The sequence below is a fragment of the Sceloporus undulatus genome, chromosome 4 (assembly GCF_019175285.1).
Source record: "Sceloporus undulatus isolate JIND9_A2432 ecotype Alabama chromosome 4, SceUnd_v1.1, whole genome shotgun sequence".
Classification (NCBI taxonomy): Eukaryota; Metazoa; Chordata; class Lepidosauria; order Squamata; family Phrynosomatidae; genus Sceloporus; species Sceloporus undulatus.
The window spans coordinates 65474926-65494730 of NC_056525.1; the positions used below are offsets into that span (position 1 = coordinate 65474926).

At 40.7% G+C, this 19805-nt stretch overlaps 1 protein-coding gene across 1 annotated transcript in view; it reads left to right on the forward strand.

Moving 5' to 3' along the window:
- The window catches only part of GRM4 (glutamate metabotropic receptor 4), a 456565-nt gene that overhangs the window by 305475 nt on the left and 131285 nt on the right, over positions 1–19805 (forward strand). The window contains exons 4-5 of the mRNA XM_042465970.1: positions 739–874; positions 9523–9677. Of these exons, the coding sequence (XP_042321904.1) occupies positions 739–874; positions 9523–9677 (291 nt within the window). The remainder of the gene's footprint in view (positions 1–738; positions 875–9522; positions 9678–19805) is intronic.

Below are 19805 nucleotides of genomic sequence, written 5' to 3' on the forward strand. Positions count from 1 at the left end.
CCTTTAGACATGCGGGTGGGATATGCATAGGAAGGAACTGATGGCTCATACCACCCTAAGATCACATAAGTCTTTAGTCTCACTTTTGACACCAATGCATTAGGCACAGATTTTTGCAGTGCAAGGATATATAGTCTTTTATGTGGACTCGAACTTTGCAGAACAGGAGTGCAAGAACACTGAGTGGTGTGGGCCATATCATATAAAAGGACAAGAGCCCCAAAGAGAAGCAGATAGGCAGAGGCAGAGGCCACAAGTGTATATGAAAGGTTTATTGACAGAGACTATTATATAGTAAATCTTTAGTATCTGTTGGGGGTTGGTTCCAGGACCTTCCATGGATACCAAAATCCATGGGTGTTCACATCTCATTAAATACAGAGGCATAGTAAAATTGCATCCCTTATATATAACGACAAAAACTGAAGTTCCTGTTGTTCTTGAAAGCCTACCCTCATGGATATCTACACAGCTAGGCTTTCTTTTGCAGTGGTGGATTCAGTGTCAAACCTTGAAACTCCATTCACACATGCAGTGAACCCCTGAAAGGACTGTAGGTGTCCCTGTAACTCTCACAGTTTCACAGATGATGGATTCTGTGACTTCTATCATCATTGTAGCAGTCTCTTTTATGGTTCTGTTCATGCCATTCCAGATAGTCTTACCATTTACATCCAGGCTATTTTGGATGCTTTTGTTCAGAGGCTCCACTAACAATACGGTTCTGTCTAACCACAGGGAGCGTGTGTGTGGCACAATCAGTGAAGATTCCCCGGGAGCCCAAAGCAGGAGAGTTTGATAAGATTATTCGGCGCCTCCTGGAGACATCCCATGCTCGAGCGGTCATCATCTTTGCCAATGAAGATGATATCAAGTAAGAGGACAATGGTTTGCTTTGAGGGAATGTGTGGGAAGGAAAAAGAGAAAGAGAGAGAGAAAGATAGTGGGAGAAGAAGTTAGAGGGCAAAAGAACAGACAACTTCAAACAAGCACTCCTCAGTATCTCATAGAAAGAATGTGATTGCCTGTCTGTTTGTCCATCCCTCCTTCAGTATCAGAGCTTGAGAAGCTTACCTTTTGAACTACAACTCCCAGAATGATTTTTGTGGTTATGTAGCCTGAGGGATTCTGGAAGTGGTAATCCAAAACAGACACAATTTTAAGTTGATCAGTCAGTTTGTCAGTCATACTGTTCAGGTGATCAGTCAGTTGATCAGTCAGTCTGTCAGTCATACTGTTCAGTCAGCCTGTCAGTGATCAAGGTGGGCAGTACATCTGTATCACTACATGCATTCCAAATCTCTTTAGTACAAAATAATAACAGTCAGACTCTTGAAGGGGATTTATGTATGCATGAACACTGTAGTTATGGTACTATGCAGTCAATTCCATTCCAATCCTCCTGATCTGTATTTACCAAGAAGCAGCTGCTGTGACTGATCAGGGTCTGTTCCTCTGTTGATCAGGAAGCTGCTGACTGATGTTCTCCCTGCCAACTCCCACTCCAGTGAATGATCTCCGGTGTGACAGTCAGAAACAGGGTTCCTGTCACAATCCTTCCACACACTGGAGATCACTCACACAGAGGATGTGAGAGCATCAGCCAGCTGCTTCCTGATACAGGGAAACAGACCCCTATCAATCTCAATAGCTGTTTCTTGGGGGATTTTCACAATCCCTGCATAGTTCCTAAATCAGGAACTACATAGAGATTGTGAATGAGTGCAGAATTCTAGGTTAGTATGTAAAAGGATCTTGTAGTGCATTTGAGACTGTTTGAAAGAAGTTGTACCATGATCCAATTTCCTTCACACAGTTAGTGCCAAAGGTGCTACAAGATCCTTTTGCATATTGATATTCAAGACTAACACAGTTATGTCTCTGAATTCTAACTCTAGGTTAGGCATTCATAACTGCCAAATAGGATTCCAGCCAACATTTCTAAGTAATCACTTAGGCTGATTGATCAATCAGTCTGTATTTCTGTCTGTCTACCATATTCATTTGAATGATCCAAGTGGGCAATATGTTTATGTAATTGCATTCACTTCCTAGTCCTGGTAGTCCACAATGAATGACATTTCCAATTGATTAGATCAATTGATAATCAATCTGTCTGCCATGTTTCAAATAATCAAGGTGGGTAGTACATCTGTGTTTACTCCTAGTTTTGCATCTCTCTTCTGTTTCCTCTGTGGATCAGTATTATATAAATCTCCAAGCGGGACAAATAAATAGTAAAAACTCTCTAGACTGATCTGATTTTGATGTAATTTTGAAAGCTGTTTGATGCAGGTTAAACCTGCATCACATACACTTATGTGCTTCCCAACACATTGAGGGTCACACTGCATATTTTCTCCATCTTCACTGTTTCCAGCACTTTAGTACTGCAGTCTGTACTGTGACAGGATCCATATTCCTGTTCCTCCTAAGATTACAATTTCTTGAGCTTGTGTGTCTAGTAACACATGCCAGATATAGATGCATCCCTCATAAATCTGTGCATGGACCCAGTGTTGTCTAAAGTGTCATTGTACTGTACACAAGGTACATTTGAGATGGAATGATTAATAATGGCTATATCAAAGGAGTGTGAGTCAGAATGCCTGGATTTTGTTCCTGTGAGAGGTCAGCTGAAATTTTGATTGGGAGCCCATTCTTGATTGCTCCATCAAAAAAAGCACTCAAATTCTGAGTCACATTGACATGTTTTACAGAGCCAGAAATGATACAAGTGTGTCTTCTGTTATGTGAAGTCTTAAGAACCCAACTGTTTATGTGAAAACTTTAAAGATTAAATGTTTAAAAACTTGAAAACTTTTAAGGTTTCAAACATCTTCAAAAATGCTTCTATAAATGTAATGCTTTGAAGAAATTCTGATACTTGATCACATGGAATCCCCTCCCCCTCAGTTTTTCAAAAGTATCTTTTGGATATTCTGCATTCATCACTGGGGATCTGAATATGGTCTATTCAAACCAAATAAGTGAAACTACAGGTTTAGTCTCTCTTGTCCAAAAGTCTTAGGCCCAGAAATGTTTCTATTTGGGATATTTATGGATTTTGGAATATCTGCCAGCTGCCCACTTCTGCCTTGTGAATGAATGATCAACAGCACTACCGCCACTGGCTCAAAAGCAGCTTGTAAATACTGCACCATTTTATTTTATGCAAGGGAACTGATTAGTGTATAGAGAGAAGCGGACGGAGAGAGCAACCTGGATTTTGGGCTACCCATCAGTGTGAGGCTGCCAACTGCTGCTTGGCTGCTCTTCCTCGGTCCTATTGAAGTTGCCTCTTCTCACCAGTGCCGCAGTCATTGGAAAGTTCACTCCTCACTTCATGCAGTTTTTAAAAAGTAGATTTTAAAAATCTCCTCATCTTTCTTTCTCTCTGCATCCCACAAATACTGCACCATTTTATTTTATATAAGGGAATGATTAGCATACAAGAAATTTCCTGGGAACCCTCCATCTATCAACTTCCACTTCCAAGCAGTAGTGCTCTTGGTCATTGGTTCATGTCTATATCCAGCCTTCCAAATGTACATGCTACACTAGTTGTGTTGTAGCTCCATAAGTTTTGGATTTTGGAGCATTTCAGAAAAGGGAGGCTCAACCTGTACAATGCATCACAAAAATTTGAGACTGACTACACAACACCTCTTTTTATATTTCTCCCCACCTTTCTTTTTAGCCTGGCAGTTTATATTGAGATACACCTGATTTTGCAACTGTCTGATTTATTAATCAGCAAACATTATGCAAATGTGAGTAAACTGACATTTTCAATCAATTTGCATCAAATGTGCAAACAGTCTAAGTTTCTGGAAAGCTGGCTAATAGAAATATCTGAAATCCAGACATTTACATTCATTTACTCCCAACAATATCAGAGATTTGCCTTTGCAATGTAATGGCAAGCACCATTAAATAGGGGTTTGTAAACATTTACCTATCTGAGAGCAGTTTGTAAGCTAAGAATTGCACCCTGTTGGCAAAAGCTTACACACATCTGGAAACCTTTTCTTTTTCGTGTTGTCATAGGCTGATGTTTACTGCTGAGCCAGATGCTTCTCTTAGGGCTTATCCATGGGATCATTCTGAGTCATGAAAGCAGTGTGTGTGTGTGTGTGTGTGTGTGTGTGTGTGTTTCTGACATAACAAATAGGTCAGAAGCATTTGAGCCTTTAGCATTCTTCACAATCCTGATCTAAAACACATTGTTAGTAACAATTAAAGTAGAACAAGTGGATTCACCATTCAACAATTGATTTAATCCAGTTGGGACCAAGTGACAAGATTCTGATACGTATATTTTCTTCTCACACTCATGCCTGGTTTTTACAATATCCTTCACTTCATAACATTAAACAATAACAGCTGGAAGCATTACAGTTTGATATGTCTACTGGATACCTCTGTTACACACTGTAAAAAAAAAAGTCTGTATGCATGGCACAACTTACATCTACATAAGTCACCTGCAGGATTTTGGGCATGTATTAATCCACTGTATACAGTGAGCCCTTCGTATCCATGGATTCTGCACTCATGGTTTGATTTTTTCTCCCTAAAAGCAAAATTTGATTTTGCTGTTTTATATAAGGGACAACATTTTACTACCCTGTTCTAATATAATGGTACTTGAGCATCCATGGGCAGTCCTGGAACCAAACCCAAGCAGTTAATGAGGGCCCACTGTATATATGCTTTATGTAAGTGTACCTGGAAGAGTCTCTATATTTTTCCTTTTACATGATCACAGTATACAGATTTATATGTAGAAATTGGCAATGTATGCTGCAACCATAGATGTTTTCTTAGTCATAATCTTTGTTCTTTCACATTTTGAACCCATTGGCTATAATTTCATCACAAATTCCACATTCTTTTATTCATTTTCCTAGAGCAGGGGTGGTCAACATGCAACCCACTGGATGGGTTTGAACTGACATTATCCAGTGGTGAGGCATGATGGGAGTTACAATCCAACAATATCTGGAAAGTCATATGGACCCCATCTCTGCTTTAAAGGTCCTCCTGACACCTGGATTTTCCCCTCTTTTGAACAATTTCTCAATAAACTCCAGAACAATCTGAAAAATCCCACATCCCAAACCTAGATACAAGGCTACTAATTCCTAACTAAATGCATACGTTTTGTTTTTACACAGAGCTTGGGAAATCAGCACTGACAGTACTCCATACCATCCAAAGGTTTCAGAGAGGTTTCCCACCCTCGAGGTTAGGTTTTGATGGCATATGGAGGTGAAACTGCTAGCTCTATGGTTGGACTAGGGATTCTGGGAGTTGTAATCCCGCCTCGATCCAGTGGGAGGGGCGGGACAATATAAATATAAATAAAATTATTATTATTATTATTATGCAGAGAATAATATTTCCAAGCAATGTATTTCCAGTGAAATATCAGTGAAATAAGAACATATCTTTTCCAAAGCAAAATAATTGTACAGCTTTTACCTGGCAATGCTTTAGATTGCCCCCCCCCAGATGTTTCCCTTTCTAATATGTCCAATAACTCTGTGACCTCCCAAACAGTGAACTGCCCTTTTGCTCTTGACCCTTTTAGTTTCTTGTTGTTAAGCTGACCTGCTGGTTGACCTTGAGCAATTCCCTCCTACTCCTTTGCCTACGTTCTCTCCCTCATTCACACCCTGTCGGTTCCTCAGGCTAAGAAAAAGCTTTTATGAAGTGTCACAACACAATGTTTTTTTTCTTGAACATGCTATTATAATAAGAAATAATTGATCCCATAGTAAGAAAAGCTGAAGCTAGATAAGGCTCAGTGAGCAGTAACCACTATAAAGTCTATATTAAAAAACAGTCAAACATCTAGTATCACTGCTATGTTTGCTCTTTCCTCTCTCCTGATTCAGTTCCCATTCCCCCATTTCTGTTTTCCCTTAATTTCTAAAAATACTTGCCTTTCCCTGTCATTCAGCCTTGCTGTCGCAACTCACTTAATCGCTTTTTAATCAACCTTGCTGTTGACAAAGTCTCCATTGATCCACTGGGCACCCTTTTCAGTGGCTTTCTTGTTAAAGGCTAATTTAAAACTTTACAGACACACATGCATGCCAACTCAGTTGCTGCACACTCCTTGCTGATTTGATCCTAACCTCACCTGCATGAACAGCCTTGTGCAGTTGAGGGTGCTGTTTTTCCAAAGGCCAGGGATACCTGGAAGAGTCTTCAGGAGATTAATATTACCTGTTTGTTTGTTTTTTGCAATGACATGTTTACAGTTCTCTAAAATATATACTGCAAGATGGTTTAGGAATAGCTGTAATACATAAACAAATTGTTTTGTTTAATGAGCAACAGGTAAAGTTATAAATCAGTATATTAGGCACTGTTGTACTGTATTAATCAAACCATATGGATACTCAAATAAAACAAAGAAAGAATTCAAAGAACCAATTGTTGATTAAAGCAGAAACTAGATTATCAGTTCTTTTGGATTTTGCCTGATCATCCCTATGTGCGGGATTCTGTCCCCCTTGACTGATGCAAGCCCCCATGCCTTTCCTTCTGTGGTCTGTTCAAATGGTATGTACATGGGGCACTTTATTCTCTCTACCCTTCTCACCAGGATCATCCTAACTTAAGCAGCAACTTAAGCACCAGGGAGACAGCTGTATCATTTTCCTTCTGATGAATACACAGCACTGCATGTTATTTTGAATTTTTCTTATCATCCTGGCTTGTGAGACAGATTTCTCACAAGGTCACTTTTGTTGTTGTTGTGTACCTTCAAGTTGTTTTTGACCTGGTGTCCCTATCACAGGGGTTTCTTGGCAATATTTGTTCAGAGGAGGTTTGACATTGTCTCCCCCTGAAGCTGAGAACATGTGACTTGCCCAAGGTCACTTGCCTTAATGTTAAACTATCTAACTAATAAAAAGGATTATACAGATCCCATTTATTTCTCCAGGTTATTCATGGCAGCATATGTGAGTTAGTACTTTAAAAAAAACCAACTTCACAGTGGTCTTGTTAAATTTACACATGCAGTTTTATGTCTTTGGTCCTAGACCAAGTGCAAACTAGAAGGTGAATATGTGTGTACCTGTGTGTACTTTTAAGTCACCTGTTAACGTATGGTGACCTCATGAATTTCTTATACAAGGAATACTCAGAACTGGTTTCCCATTGCCTGCCTGAAACCCAGTTTCACTCTCAAAATAGGTTTTCCGCAGTGATGTATGGCTCAGCAGTTAGACTTTCAAATTAAGTCCATGTTTATCTTCTAATGGCCAATCACCAAACAAAGCATGCTACATGCAAGATACACAATTAAGGGAATTTATGTGCTATGGCAAATAGATATCTTTTATCTTTGGAGGGAGCCCCTTTTCTCAAAGCCTACTAAGAGTTTGAACCTGAATGGGCATTTGAACCCAGGTCTCCCCAATCAGTTGCATCTTTGAGTAATATGGTCTCCAATTTTTATTTATTATAAAGATAAAGGACCTATACCATGTATGGCAAAAAATGTAAGAGTCTGTGGCAGAAGCCAGACCTTGCTATAGCATAATTCCAGGTGACCTCTCTATCTGGAGCTCCAGTACTACATTGCTGCCTACTTCCTAGCTGCATAGGCGAGAAAGTCTAGTCACCTCAAAGTATAGGTGTTTTACATATCCTGTGGTACCAAGCAAAGTGGTGCTACTACCTCATCCTTTGGGTTTGGTAAGTAGCATACTTGTCCAAATGGAATACGTGGTGGTAATTAATTGTGTTCTGAGTTAAATAGTGAACAGTGTATACTTCAAATAAGCATTAAACAAACCTGAATGGCTCCTGACTTCTGCCACCATGATGAAGGTCTCCGTTTGGCTGTCCTAAATCCTGCATTTCCCAGTTTCCTCAAAAGAATGAGTAGCCTTTATGCAAGACAATGAAAAACTGAGTATGATTGCTGTGAAATTGAGGAGTCATTTTGGATGACACTCCTCTGGAGAACATCATGCCTACCATAATTCTAGGCAAGAATTAATGGAGTAATGAACTAACATGGATTACAGCAAGGATGTATATTTAGCTCTACTCCAGTGGGTGCTTGACTCTACCCAGCCCATCACATGATTGGGAAGAACTCCAGTGGGGAGCCTTTTGTATCTAGGTATGCTGTACCTCATGAATTTGAACTCTGGAACAGCATGTGGGGAGCATATGTGGATAGAAAAAATCCTTCCCATTGCAGAAGTTATCCCTTGGTATTTAAGGGGCTAGGAGGAATGGGGTTAAAGTAGAAATGGATATATTGGCCAAGGGATTCTGTAATTCAAAAAGGATAGTTCTGGGTTAAATTTAAAGGACCTAGAAAAACCAACATATGCTCTTCACTTCACCAGAGGAGCACAAAGAGGGAGCAGTTCAGGTGAGTTCAGCATTCATTTGTGGGGACTGGGGGAAAACACAAGCTATGATAGGCTAGTTTAAAGTTGTGTCCTTATAGCCCCACTGTAATGATATTGGAATAATTCATAAAGAAGGCAAGTACATGCCTGGTCTTGGGTGTCCAACATCCACCATATTCCTGTTGCACTTACCCTATATTTTCAGATTTTTCAGTAGGGAAATATTGCACATCTAACTTACATAAGAACATCCCAAGAGTCCCACTGGATCAGATTGAAGGCCTCCCTCATCCAACATATTGTCCATGCAGAGGCCAACAGGTGCCTATGGGAAGCTCATGAGCATGCATCTTAAACATCTTGTGCTCTTCAGTTTTTTTGAAGTCATGTTTTGTGTTGCTATTTCTTGGCAAGATTTATCCAGAGAAGGTTTACCATATCCCTTCTCTTTATCACACTACATTCTTATAGCACTATTATCCCACGTTAACTACTATGGCTGCCTCCTATGGAATCCTGGGATTTGTAGTTTAGGGAGGGGCATTCAGAATTCTCAGCCAGAGAGTTCTTAGGCTTCACTAAACTACAAACTCCAGAATTCCACAGTAGGCAGCCACAGAAGTTACAGTGGAATAATAGTGCTGTAACAGTGTAGTGTGATATCAACCTAGAGAGAGTAGGACTTGCCCAAGGTCACCTGGTGGGGTTCTACAGCTGAGTGGGGATGCAAACCCTGATCTCCTAGAGTTCTAGTACAGCACTCAAACTGCTACACCTTGCTGGCTCCCTACCTGAGGACGTGTAGTGGCTCCTTAAAAAATAATCTGGTTTTTGGCTTTTTGCTTTTGTGTATGTTGTTTTATTTATTTTGGTTTTCATATGAACCCATCTTTCTGAACCTCTAGGGAGGGATGCAAGTAGAAAATCAACTTTCAGCATGCTGTGAAAATCAGTAATTGGAGGGTCTGTTTCCTGTCTATGGAAAATGCATATAATACATATATATACACTTTCTGGCAATGCATATAGTACTGTGTCAGCATTCTTGCCCTTGCAGTATCTACATTAGCTTGATAAAAACAATAGCCATGATGACTCCATGAATTAAGTTGCTTTGCTTTTGTATCTGCAGGAACGTCTTAATGGCAGCAAAGAGGGCCAATCAGACTGGGCACTTTATTTGGATGGGCTCTGACAGCTGGGGCTCTAAAATTGCTCCAGTGAGAGATCTTGAAGAAGTGGCTGAAGGATCTGTTACCATCTTGCCCAAGAGGGCATCTGTTAGAGGTATGTCAAGCAGCTGATGACCATTTGCTGAATCTCCAGATTTTTAAATAATGCAGTGAGAAGTGGGAATTTATTATCATTGCCCATGATGTGTATGTATATGATTGTCTTCTTTTATTAAGTGTGCATTAAGTGTGTGAAGGGTGCTCTGCACAATTATTAGGGAGAGTTGCACAGTTGGGCTTGTCCCTGACACTGAGTACACCACTTGCTAACTCCCCTGGATGCTTATGTCTTGGAGTGGATCTCTGGACTGCTGAAACTTATATACAGGCAGATTCTTTGCAGTATGTTGATTTCTATGCTGTTGGAAAACCTGGTTGCATTGGTGTTGCAGTTATATGGATCTGGAAGCCAGCTTGATCTTGAAGGAGATGTTGGTAGGTGTTCTTTGCCTTTTTATTTGTTTGCTAGTTTATAACAGTTGGCTCTCCATATCCACAGATTCTGACGCCATGAATTCAACTACCCACAGTTTGAAAATATTCACAAAAATAATAACCTAAAAAGGAAACCTTGATTTTGCCATTTCATATACAGGGTGTCATTTTCCTATGCCATTATATAGAATGGGACTTGAGCTTTCACAGGTTTTGATGGGGGGGGGGGGGGGCTTGACTCAAACCTCAGTGGATATTGAGAACCCACTATACATTTGTATCCTGTCTTTCTTCCAATATGCTCAAGGCAGCCTATATAGCTTTTCTCCTCCCCACCTTATCTTCCCGACAACCTTGTGAGGTAGGCCAGCCTGAAAACAAAAACAACAACTGCCACCAAATTACCTAGTGAGTTTCATGACCATAGGGCCTCAAACTGGATCTTCAGTTTAGCAGCCAAATTCAGGGGTGTTGAGTGGGCAAACTCTTTTAATTGATGCTGTTTTTAAACAGTTGCCAATTGTGTGAATATCATGTCAATATGTACTGATCTACCTTCTGCTAGCCCTGGTTCTGAGGAGTGTGGTTTGAAGCAAATTTCTGACACACTGATCCATGGTTCACCTCTTCTTTGTTGATGTAGATGTTCACAGCCGTGCCATTTATAGATCTCCCTCCAACAGTCCAGTAATTACACTTTACAGCAAGTGATGGAGCTCAGCTAAAATGGATGAAAGACTAGCAAAGGGCTTTCACACCAGTAGCGCCTTCTCTTTGGAATGCTTTACCTGAGGAGATCCGCCTTAGTGGAATGGTTGAAGCCTTTAAAAAGGCATTAAAAACCCATCTTTTCCTACAAGCCTACCCTCCCAATTCCTTGTAATAATGTTTTCCCCCTATTGATTGTGATGTACTGATATTTAGGATTTTAATTATGTTAAATTATGTTTTTTACCTAACATTTTGGATTTAATTTGTATTAATGTGTATTCTTAATATGTTATTCACGGTATTGTTTTTTTATTGATATGTTGTACACCACTTTGATCCTGGGAAAAGCGGTTTATAAATAAACAATTTATTATTATTATTAAATGAAGAGAATATTGGGTCTATTGCTGTCAGTTGTAGGTGATGGTGTTAGAGCAATTCAGCAGAATTTATCATTTCTTTACTTTGAGTAGGTAGCTCTTGTGCATTAGCTTCAGACAGCAGAGACCTCTTCAGATGCTAAGAAAATTGCAGTTAACCATTCAGTAACCCTGGAGTAGGTAGTCAAAGGTGTTCCTCTTGATATGCCCTATTTTTCATTGCTTTAAGGAGTTGGATTTAGATGAGCAATTAGCTAAGAGGAAAACTCATTTGCTTTCCTAGTCGTCTTCCTTTCAGTAGTAAATCCCAGTGATAGCCTTTGTGAATTGGTGGCTTATGAATTCTTTGACAATCTGTTAACCACTTTTAAACTACTGACATGTACCAGGTCCCTAGCAGAATATCAGAGTTTCATGACTTAGCAGGTTTGGGCCAATTAGTTTCTAGATGAGTGACATCTGGGTTCCATATATGCCAATGGAGATTGGTAACTCCCATGTTAGTGGGGCAGATTTTAGCCTGAACTTTAAAGCAACCATCCAAGCTGATAAACCCAGTCCCCAAAATAGGCTTATCACTTCAGATAGTTCATTTCAACTATCTGGAGTATATTCAGTCACAGTATGTGCTACCTTGAGCTCCATGATGGGGTTGGGGTAGGTAAAGTAATAATAAATAAATTAAATAATCAGTAAAATAAAAACTGCCAAGAATCTGAAACAGAGTATTCCAAGAGGAGAAATACTGATCTCTTCTCTTGTTCCACTTCTATTCTGTAGATTTTGAACTTTGCTTTGCTTTGCTCCTCAATGTCCTGGTGATATTTTTCATGCATTTTCCAACATATGCATTTTATCTTCTCAGGTGTGTGAGGTGATCTTAGGGCTACATTTAAAGAAGGGCGAGGCTCCCAACTTAGTACTTAGAAAAGTGGGTCACCATTTTAGAAAAGCTTTTCATAACTTTTTGGGAAATGTGTCCTTACCATTTCTGAGCATAGTTACCACAAGCACTTTACCAGGGCTTTTTTTTTTTTTAAAAGCATGTTATTTGCTTAGAGCAGCTTTTTACTTCTCTTTTAGTGCATTCTTAATAGAAAGCAGTCACAGAATTTCTGCAATGAAAATAACCATTAGTTGAGTCCATATGGCATATTTTGATGCTTTAAAAATGGCTACTTTTTCTGGATGCTTCTGTAAGATCTTGGGCATTTCTTTGAATTCCCTCTCCCAAAGGTCCTTCAAAGATCAGTCTTCTATTGAATAGTGTTCAAATATATTCTGAATATCTTCATTGATGGTGTGGGAACAGTCCACCAAGAAAGTCAGGAGTATAGACAGACCAAAATAAAGTTGCTTTGGGTCACTTTGGAGGTATGCTGTTTAAATGACACACACATCTTAAGAGGCCAGAAGCTTCTTTGGTGTGGCTTCTGGCCTCTTCAGACACATGCATCATTTAAACAGCATACCTCCAAAGTGACCCGAAGCAGCTTTATTTTGGCCTGTCTTTTTGGGTCCTGCTAGGCAAGCCTCTGTGAGGCCCATAAGAGTATTGGCAAAAATTCTCAGTCCATTAAAACCCTTGTAAAGATGTTCCACATAGATGTGCTTGCACAATGAGATATTTTTAGATTCCACTGTGGAACTATATGATCTGCATCTATTTGACTAATGTGCAAACTGGAATTTGGCTATCCATTTGGATTTCATGCCTTTTCAAATGTTTTGATGAAGTACTCACTAATATTAGCATCTACAAATTGTTTTAACCTTTTAAACCTGCTTTACCTTGGTAAATTGTTTAATGTGCTTTCAGTTTGTTTAAATTATTTTTATTGTTCAAAAATTTAAATTGTTTTAAAGCATTTAAATAGATTTTAGTTGTACACTGCCCTGATTGCTTGTGATACAGGTTAGGTTATAAATATTTAAAGGAATGTATATATACTCAGGGACATACCCAGACTTTTTAATTTTATTTTTGTAAAGTGTAGATTAGATTACTGTAGGAGCAGAATGGAATGCACAAAACAGACACAAGTGGCATAGACCAGAACTGGATAGATTTACACTTCCTACTTTTACATACATTTCTCTCCCACCTTTCTCAGTTTGAGCAACCTGTGTTTTGTTATAGAATCATGGAATCATAGAACTGGAAAAAACCACAAGGTCCATCTAGCCTGAACCCCTGCTATACAGAAATCCATGACTAAGGCATCCCCAAGAGATGGCCATCCAACCTCTGTTTACCCCCTACCCCAGTTAAAACACCCCAAGACTACCTTCTGGAGAAATCTATTCCACTGTTGAACAGCTCTTACCATCAGCAAGTTCTTTTTAACGTGCTGTTACTACTGCATCCTAATACATCATATTATCTTCTGTTCATATGTTCTTCCTATGTTCTTCATCAGTCTCTCTTACCTTGCATAATTTAAATGGTTGGTAAGCATTTGATTTATTTGGATCTTTGAGATATAGATTTATCTGGTCTTCACTGCAGAGTGCCCTAACAGAATACTAATTATCTTGCTGACCCATAAAAGCAAGCCTTTCCTGGTCACAACACTTCCTCTTTGCTTCTCATGTCAAGCATTTTTTCATCATTGTCTATTTGCCAAGAAGAAAGTATGTTACATGTTTGTACAGAAAACTGATTTATGTGTGCATTTTGAGAGCATTGTCAAAAGATTTTGAGACTATTCAAGTGATCGACTCCAGAAAGATGTCATTTGAAAGCCCATGGACTTCCTGAATAGATAAAAAGGATTCAGTTTCATAAAAATCAGCATGCAAACTCTGTGTATTCAAACGTTCTTATACAGGAAATGCTATCACATGGAGGAAGCAAAAGTCATGAAAACGTGATTAAAATGTGGTAATAGTGTGATTGGGGGGGAAGATTATCACACCCCCACTCCTCCCATTTGTGTCCTGTGTGTAAACTGTAATGGATGCCTCTTTGGGTAATAATGGGATTTTCCATTATTACCCAAAGATGCATCCATTACAGTTTACGCATGGGACATGAAGGGGAGAAGCATATGGGGATGTGACAATCTTCCCCCGATCATCCTAATACCATGTTTTAATCACATTTTAATGATGCTTGCCTCCTTTGTGATAGAATCAACTGACTTAGGTAAAGGCCAGAAAGTCTTGTATCTAGTTCTTTAACCAGTTGACCGTATTATGAGTTTGTATGGGCTATAGTTCATGAATTGAAAAAGAGAGAGTGTGTGTGTAACACAAATGGTTGGAAATAGGTTTTGACATCATGAAATCAAAGGTAAATTAAATGCAATAAGTACTGCCAGTGACAGTTATATTCTGGACAACACTTCATATATTTGAGAAGTGGATCACAGATTATGAAAGCTCATGTTCTAATAAATTTGTTAGTTTTAAGGGTGTTACTAGATTCCTTTTCACCTTCTTTTATGTTGCAACAGACTAACATGATTGTCTCTTTCAAAATTTCTACAATGGAAAGTACAGTGGGCCCTCCCCTTACGTGCAGGTCCGTCCCGGATCCCTCCGTGTAAGGGGAAATCAGCATATGCTGGAACCCCATAGGAACTAATGGGGCTTGTGCCTGCGGTGGTGCGTGCCTGCCATGGGCGCACGCCCCATTAGTTCTTCCAGGGTGAGAGAGGAGCACTTCCGGTGCAGTTTTCAGCATATGCTGAAAGCCGCATATGGCATGCCTATGTAAAATGTGGGTGCACTGTACCACCTTTTGTCTTTGAAGTGGCACAGGGCTCTGTTGCTTTTGCTGCAACAGACAGTGGGGAGAAGAGTGTGAGAAGAGACGAAAGACCACTGAATAGTATGAACTATATCATATAAAAGGACAAGAGCCCCAAAGAGAAGCAGATAGGCAGAGGTTACAGATGTGTATGACAGGTTTATTGACACAGACTATCATATAGTAGTTCTTTAGATTGTAAAAAGATATAGTAGTTCTTTAGTATCAGCTGGGGTTTGGTTCCAGGATCCTCCATGGATACCAAAATACATGGATTTTCACATCTCATTAAATACAAAAGACGGCTGCCCGTATCGCCGGGCAAGCTGATTTGCCGACGCGGCGGCAAAGAACTACAGGCCCCAGAGTGCTCTGGGGCCTGCCCCGGCTCCCTATTGGTGCGCGGGGTGGAAGGGGCTGTCCTTTCGCCCTGCGACGCTCTGGGAGCCGGGCTCTGTGGTTGGAGCTCCCGGTCCTCCAGGGCAACCCATTGGCTGGGTTGCCTTGGAGGAGGAGCTCCGTAGCCACACGTTGGAGGGACGGGGCTTAGGCCTATATAAGGCCGCGTTGTCGGCCCCGTCCCTCAGTTGGCGCTTGGCTTTGCATGGTGCAGAGCCAAGATAGGAAGGGAGGAAGACCGGGAATCTTCCCCGCCCACCCACCGCTTTCTCGTGGGTTTTTTCTGTCACAACTTTGGGCGGCAGCATAGGCCAGGATCTGCACGGTGTGATATCAGGGATAGGGAGCTCTGGTTTGGGAGTCACAAGGTACCCGGGGGCGAATAGGGCAGGCGTATGGCCATTGCGGGGGCCATACGTGGGAGCGCCTCCCGGTGACTAGGGGCTTAGTGAATATGTGAACGCATGACATGGTTTGCGATCAAGGTTGTGTTCCTTAGCCCCTAGGTCATCCCATGCGCCTGGTGGGTGCCAGGTTTTGAATCAGACAACATCGGGTTGTTCGATTCCGCAGATCCTGACCTCATGCTTTGTGCCAACCCTTACCAATTGCTTGCTAATAAAGTTGTGGCCTTTTCTTCCAATATGTTGTTGTGTGGTTATTTGCTGGAGCCTCTGAGGCAATGGCATAGTAAAATTGTATCCCTTATATATAATGACAAAATCAAGGTTTGTTTTTTGGAATTTATTATTATTATTTTTAAAAATATTTTCAAACCATGGATGCTTGAATCCGTGGATATGGAGGAGTGACTGTACAGATGAGTCCTTAGCTATTTGTTAGCACAGGTTTAGTCTACTTGACCAAAGGCTATTCATGTTCCAGCATTGTCAGATTCATCTCACAGCCAAAGTTTCATTTGCAGAGGTGTCATTCATTAGAAAGGAAAGAGCTGTCAAGTGCCCCAAGACCATTAAAGGATTCGTTCAATTAATAAGGCTATGCTAGATGGGACTGTGGGGGACAGAGATACACAGCCACCATCCGTCCTTTCTGTACTCTACCCCCCTCTGACTTCCACTTATACCAAGGAAATTAAGTTTGTGTTTTGTGTGACTAAAATATGCATGATTAACTGAACCTTTGTTATGGCTGGAGCTTGCAAGATGTTGACTCAGAGCAAGATAGCTTTGTGAAGTCACAAGCTCAAAATTACTATATTCTTTTATTTCACTTTTAGAAGGGAGTTTTCCCAAGCTCCCTGTTACTTGTTGCTTTTAGACTGTGATACCCATGTGTAACTGGTCTGGAGAGTGCAAATATTGTCAGGGGTTTGGACTAGATGGTTCTTAGGGTTCCTTCCAACTCTATGGTTCTACGATTCTTTAAGTCTATAAGCCTTCAAGAGTCTTGCACAACCAGAACAATTGTTTATTGCCTTAGGAAGTGCTATGGAAGATTGTAAAAATATGAATGGGAGAGAATGGGTGGAGGGTGGAAAGGGGGTGATGGCATTTAAAGGAATGAATGTAGGTATAAACATTGTTTTAAAAAGTCTTGCACAACCACTAACTATGATAATGTTACTTTATTTCCCTATCAGAAATGTTTGAGTTGTACTTGGTTGTATAGTTGACCTAAGAAGAAGATATTTGTTTGTTTTTATCCTGCTCTGTATTGCAAGCTCTGAAAGCAGCTTGCCAGTATAATCAATATAAACAGGTGAAAACAATTTAACACAATGAAATAATTTAAATAGACAAAAACAAACAAACAAACAAAAAAACAAACAAACAAAAAAAACCACAAAACAACTGTGTTGATAAGCTTTACATGGTTTAAAAGATTAAAACAGTTTAAAACTGTTTTAAAACTGTTTGAAGTAAATCAGTGATGACCAAAGACTTTAATAAAGAGCTATATTTATAGTTAATGCTTAAATGTCAGCATTGGTGCCAAACAACTCTCTCTGGGAGAGACATTCCATACTGTGGTGCCATAGTTGAGAAGGCCTTCTTCCACATCATCACGTGGTGCATTGACATCTCTAGTGGGGCACAGAGGAGCCATACCCGCCTGCAGACATCACTCCCTAGCTAGATATACTCCCTTGATATAAGAAATATATCCAGGGCCCAGCTGTGTATCTTGGTTTGGACAGTGACTTTTCAGGATCACCCCAGACCCTGAAGTTTCTGGGTCAAAATTTGAGAACCAAAGATAGTCTTGGTGATGTTATTAACACACACACACACACACACACACACACACACACACACGAGAGGAGAGGGGGGGTTGTAATTCTAGTCCTTTATATCCAGGCACTTAATTTGCGTACTATGCAAATTATTATAATTATGCATGTTATTAATATGCATACTGAGATTTAAAAGTGGTCAAAAAAGTGATAGCCCATGTTTGTGGGGGAAGAAGGTTCCAGGAGTGAGGGGCAGCAAGTAAGAAGGGATGAATCGGGACAGGGCAGTGAAGATCCTAGGCTGGGACAGCAGACCTTGACTACTAGAATGGAGGGTACGAGTGGGAATGTAAGGAGAAAGAAGTTCAGATAAATAAAGAGGGGCCAGCCCATGCAGGGCTTTACAGGTTGACAACAAAAGCTTATACTGAATATGGAAGGGAAAGGGGAACCAGTGAAGGGATGATAATAAAGGAGAAACATGGTCAAACTAGTGAACGGATGTAATGATGCGTGCCGCTGAATGCTGAATGGAAATTAAAGGACAAAGATGAGAAAGAGGAAGCCCTGCCAGAGGGAGGTTGCAGTAATCTAGTTGGGAGACCATGAGAGCATGGACCAGAGTCTTGGCATTGGAGGTCAAGAGAAATGGACGGATTTTGGCAATGTTGTAAAGAAAGAATCTACAGGCTTTGGCTGTGGCCTGACTGTGGGGGATAAAAGACAGAGAGGAATCAAAAGTGAAACCAAGACTGCGGCCTTCCTGGACCAGTTGAATAAAGGTCTTGTTGACAGAAACAGAAAAGGAGTATTGAAGAGAGGACTTAGGTGGAAAGACAAGAAGCTCTGTCTTGGACATGTTGAGTTTCAAACGCTATTCGATGAATCAATAGATTGGTTTAGCAACCACTTGCCTTTGCAAATAGTTGCAAAACCAATCTATCAATTCATTGATTAATTTTATTTACACACAAAAAAGCACCCATCACACCAACAAACAAAAAGGCAGCACTGGGGTATGTGTGAAATCTCCCCAAAACTAGTGAGGGATGGTAAACACCCCTTTGCCATTAGTCTCTCCCCTCCCGAATTATGCAATTCTAATATGTTGTTTCCACTTGTTGAGCACTCTTTGAAATTGATTCTTTTCAAAAGAACCTCTTTGAAACTAGTGTCTGGAAAAATCAGGGGGGGTGGTTGCCTTTGCTTTGCCTTATCACGACAGGAGTTGATCACATTGCAACAGGAACTGGTTTCAAATGGGAACGTGGGTCGTTTAAACTGATCAGCGATTCAATCCATTTCATAGTGGGAATGCAGCCCAGGGTTGAAGAATTTGCAACCTCATATGCTGTCTGGACCAGGCCTTGAGATCTGGCAACCCTAATAGTAACCATTCCTCTCTCAGTCTGGAATATGGTGGCACTAAAACAGTGGAAAAGCCCTGGTTGGAGAGCGCTCTTTAATGTCATCATGATGTTCTCATAAGCTTCAGAGACAAGCTGTGGCTTGTACCTTTGAAGACTGTAACATTTGTTTGTTTGTTTTCCCAGGATTTATATCCCACCTTTCTCCCACAGTGGGATTCTTTCTCCTTTCTCTTTATTCTCCTTTCCTTTCTTTTCAAGTGTTCTGTCACATTTATGGGAATACGTGGGGGACAAGAATGAAGTGATAATTCTTATAAGCTCATGAAGCACTGAACAGTGAGCTTTATTCCCACTGACATTTTTTCTTCTTCACATTCTTAATATAAGAATATAATATAAGAATAAGGGGGGCGGTGTGGCCTTGATCCATAAGAACATCTTATCCTTAACCAGGAAACATGTCCGGAAAACGGACTTCATTGAGTGTATTTACCTGACCCTGAAGGCCAGAGACAGCCTGGGGATTCTGTTGGTCTACCGGCCACCCCGTGGGCTAACAGACTCCCTGGCCGAGCTGACACAACTGGTCTCGGAGCTGGTGTTGGAGTCCCTGAGGCTTCTTGTCCTGGGGGACCTCAACATCCCCTCCGAGGCCAGTCATGTTCCAACAGGTGCGGCTCGGGAGTTCATGGCTACCATGACTGCCATGGGCCTGTCTCAACTGATCTCGGGGCCCACCCATCATGCTGGTAATACCCTCGATGTCGTCTTCAGTATGGACATGGATACTCCTTGGGCAGAGGTATCTAATATCTCTGCCCTGTCATGGACGGACCATTTCCTGGTTGAGGTTCGGCTCAAGGCTTCTACCTATAGCCCTCCCGGGGGTGGAGGACCTATTAGGCTGGTCCACCCTTGAAGGCTGATGGAACCCAAA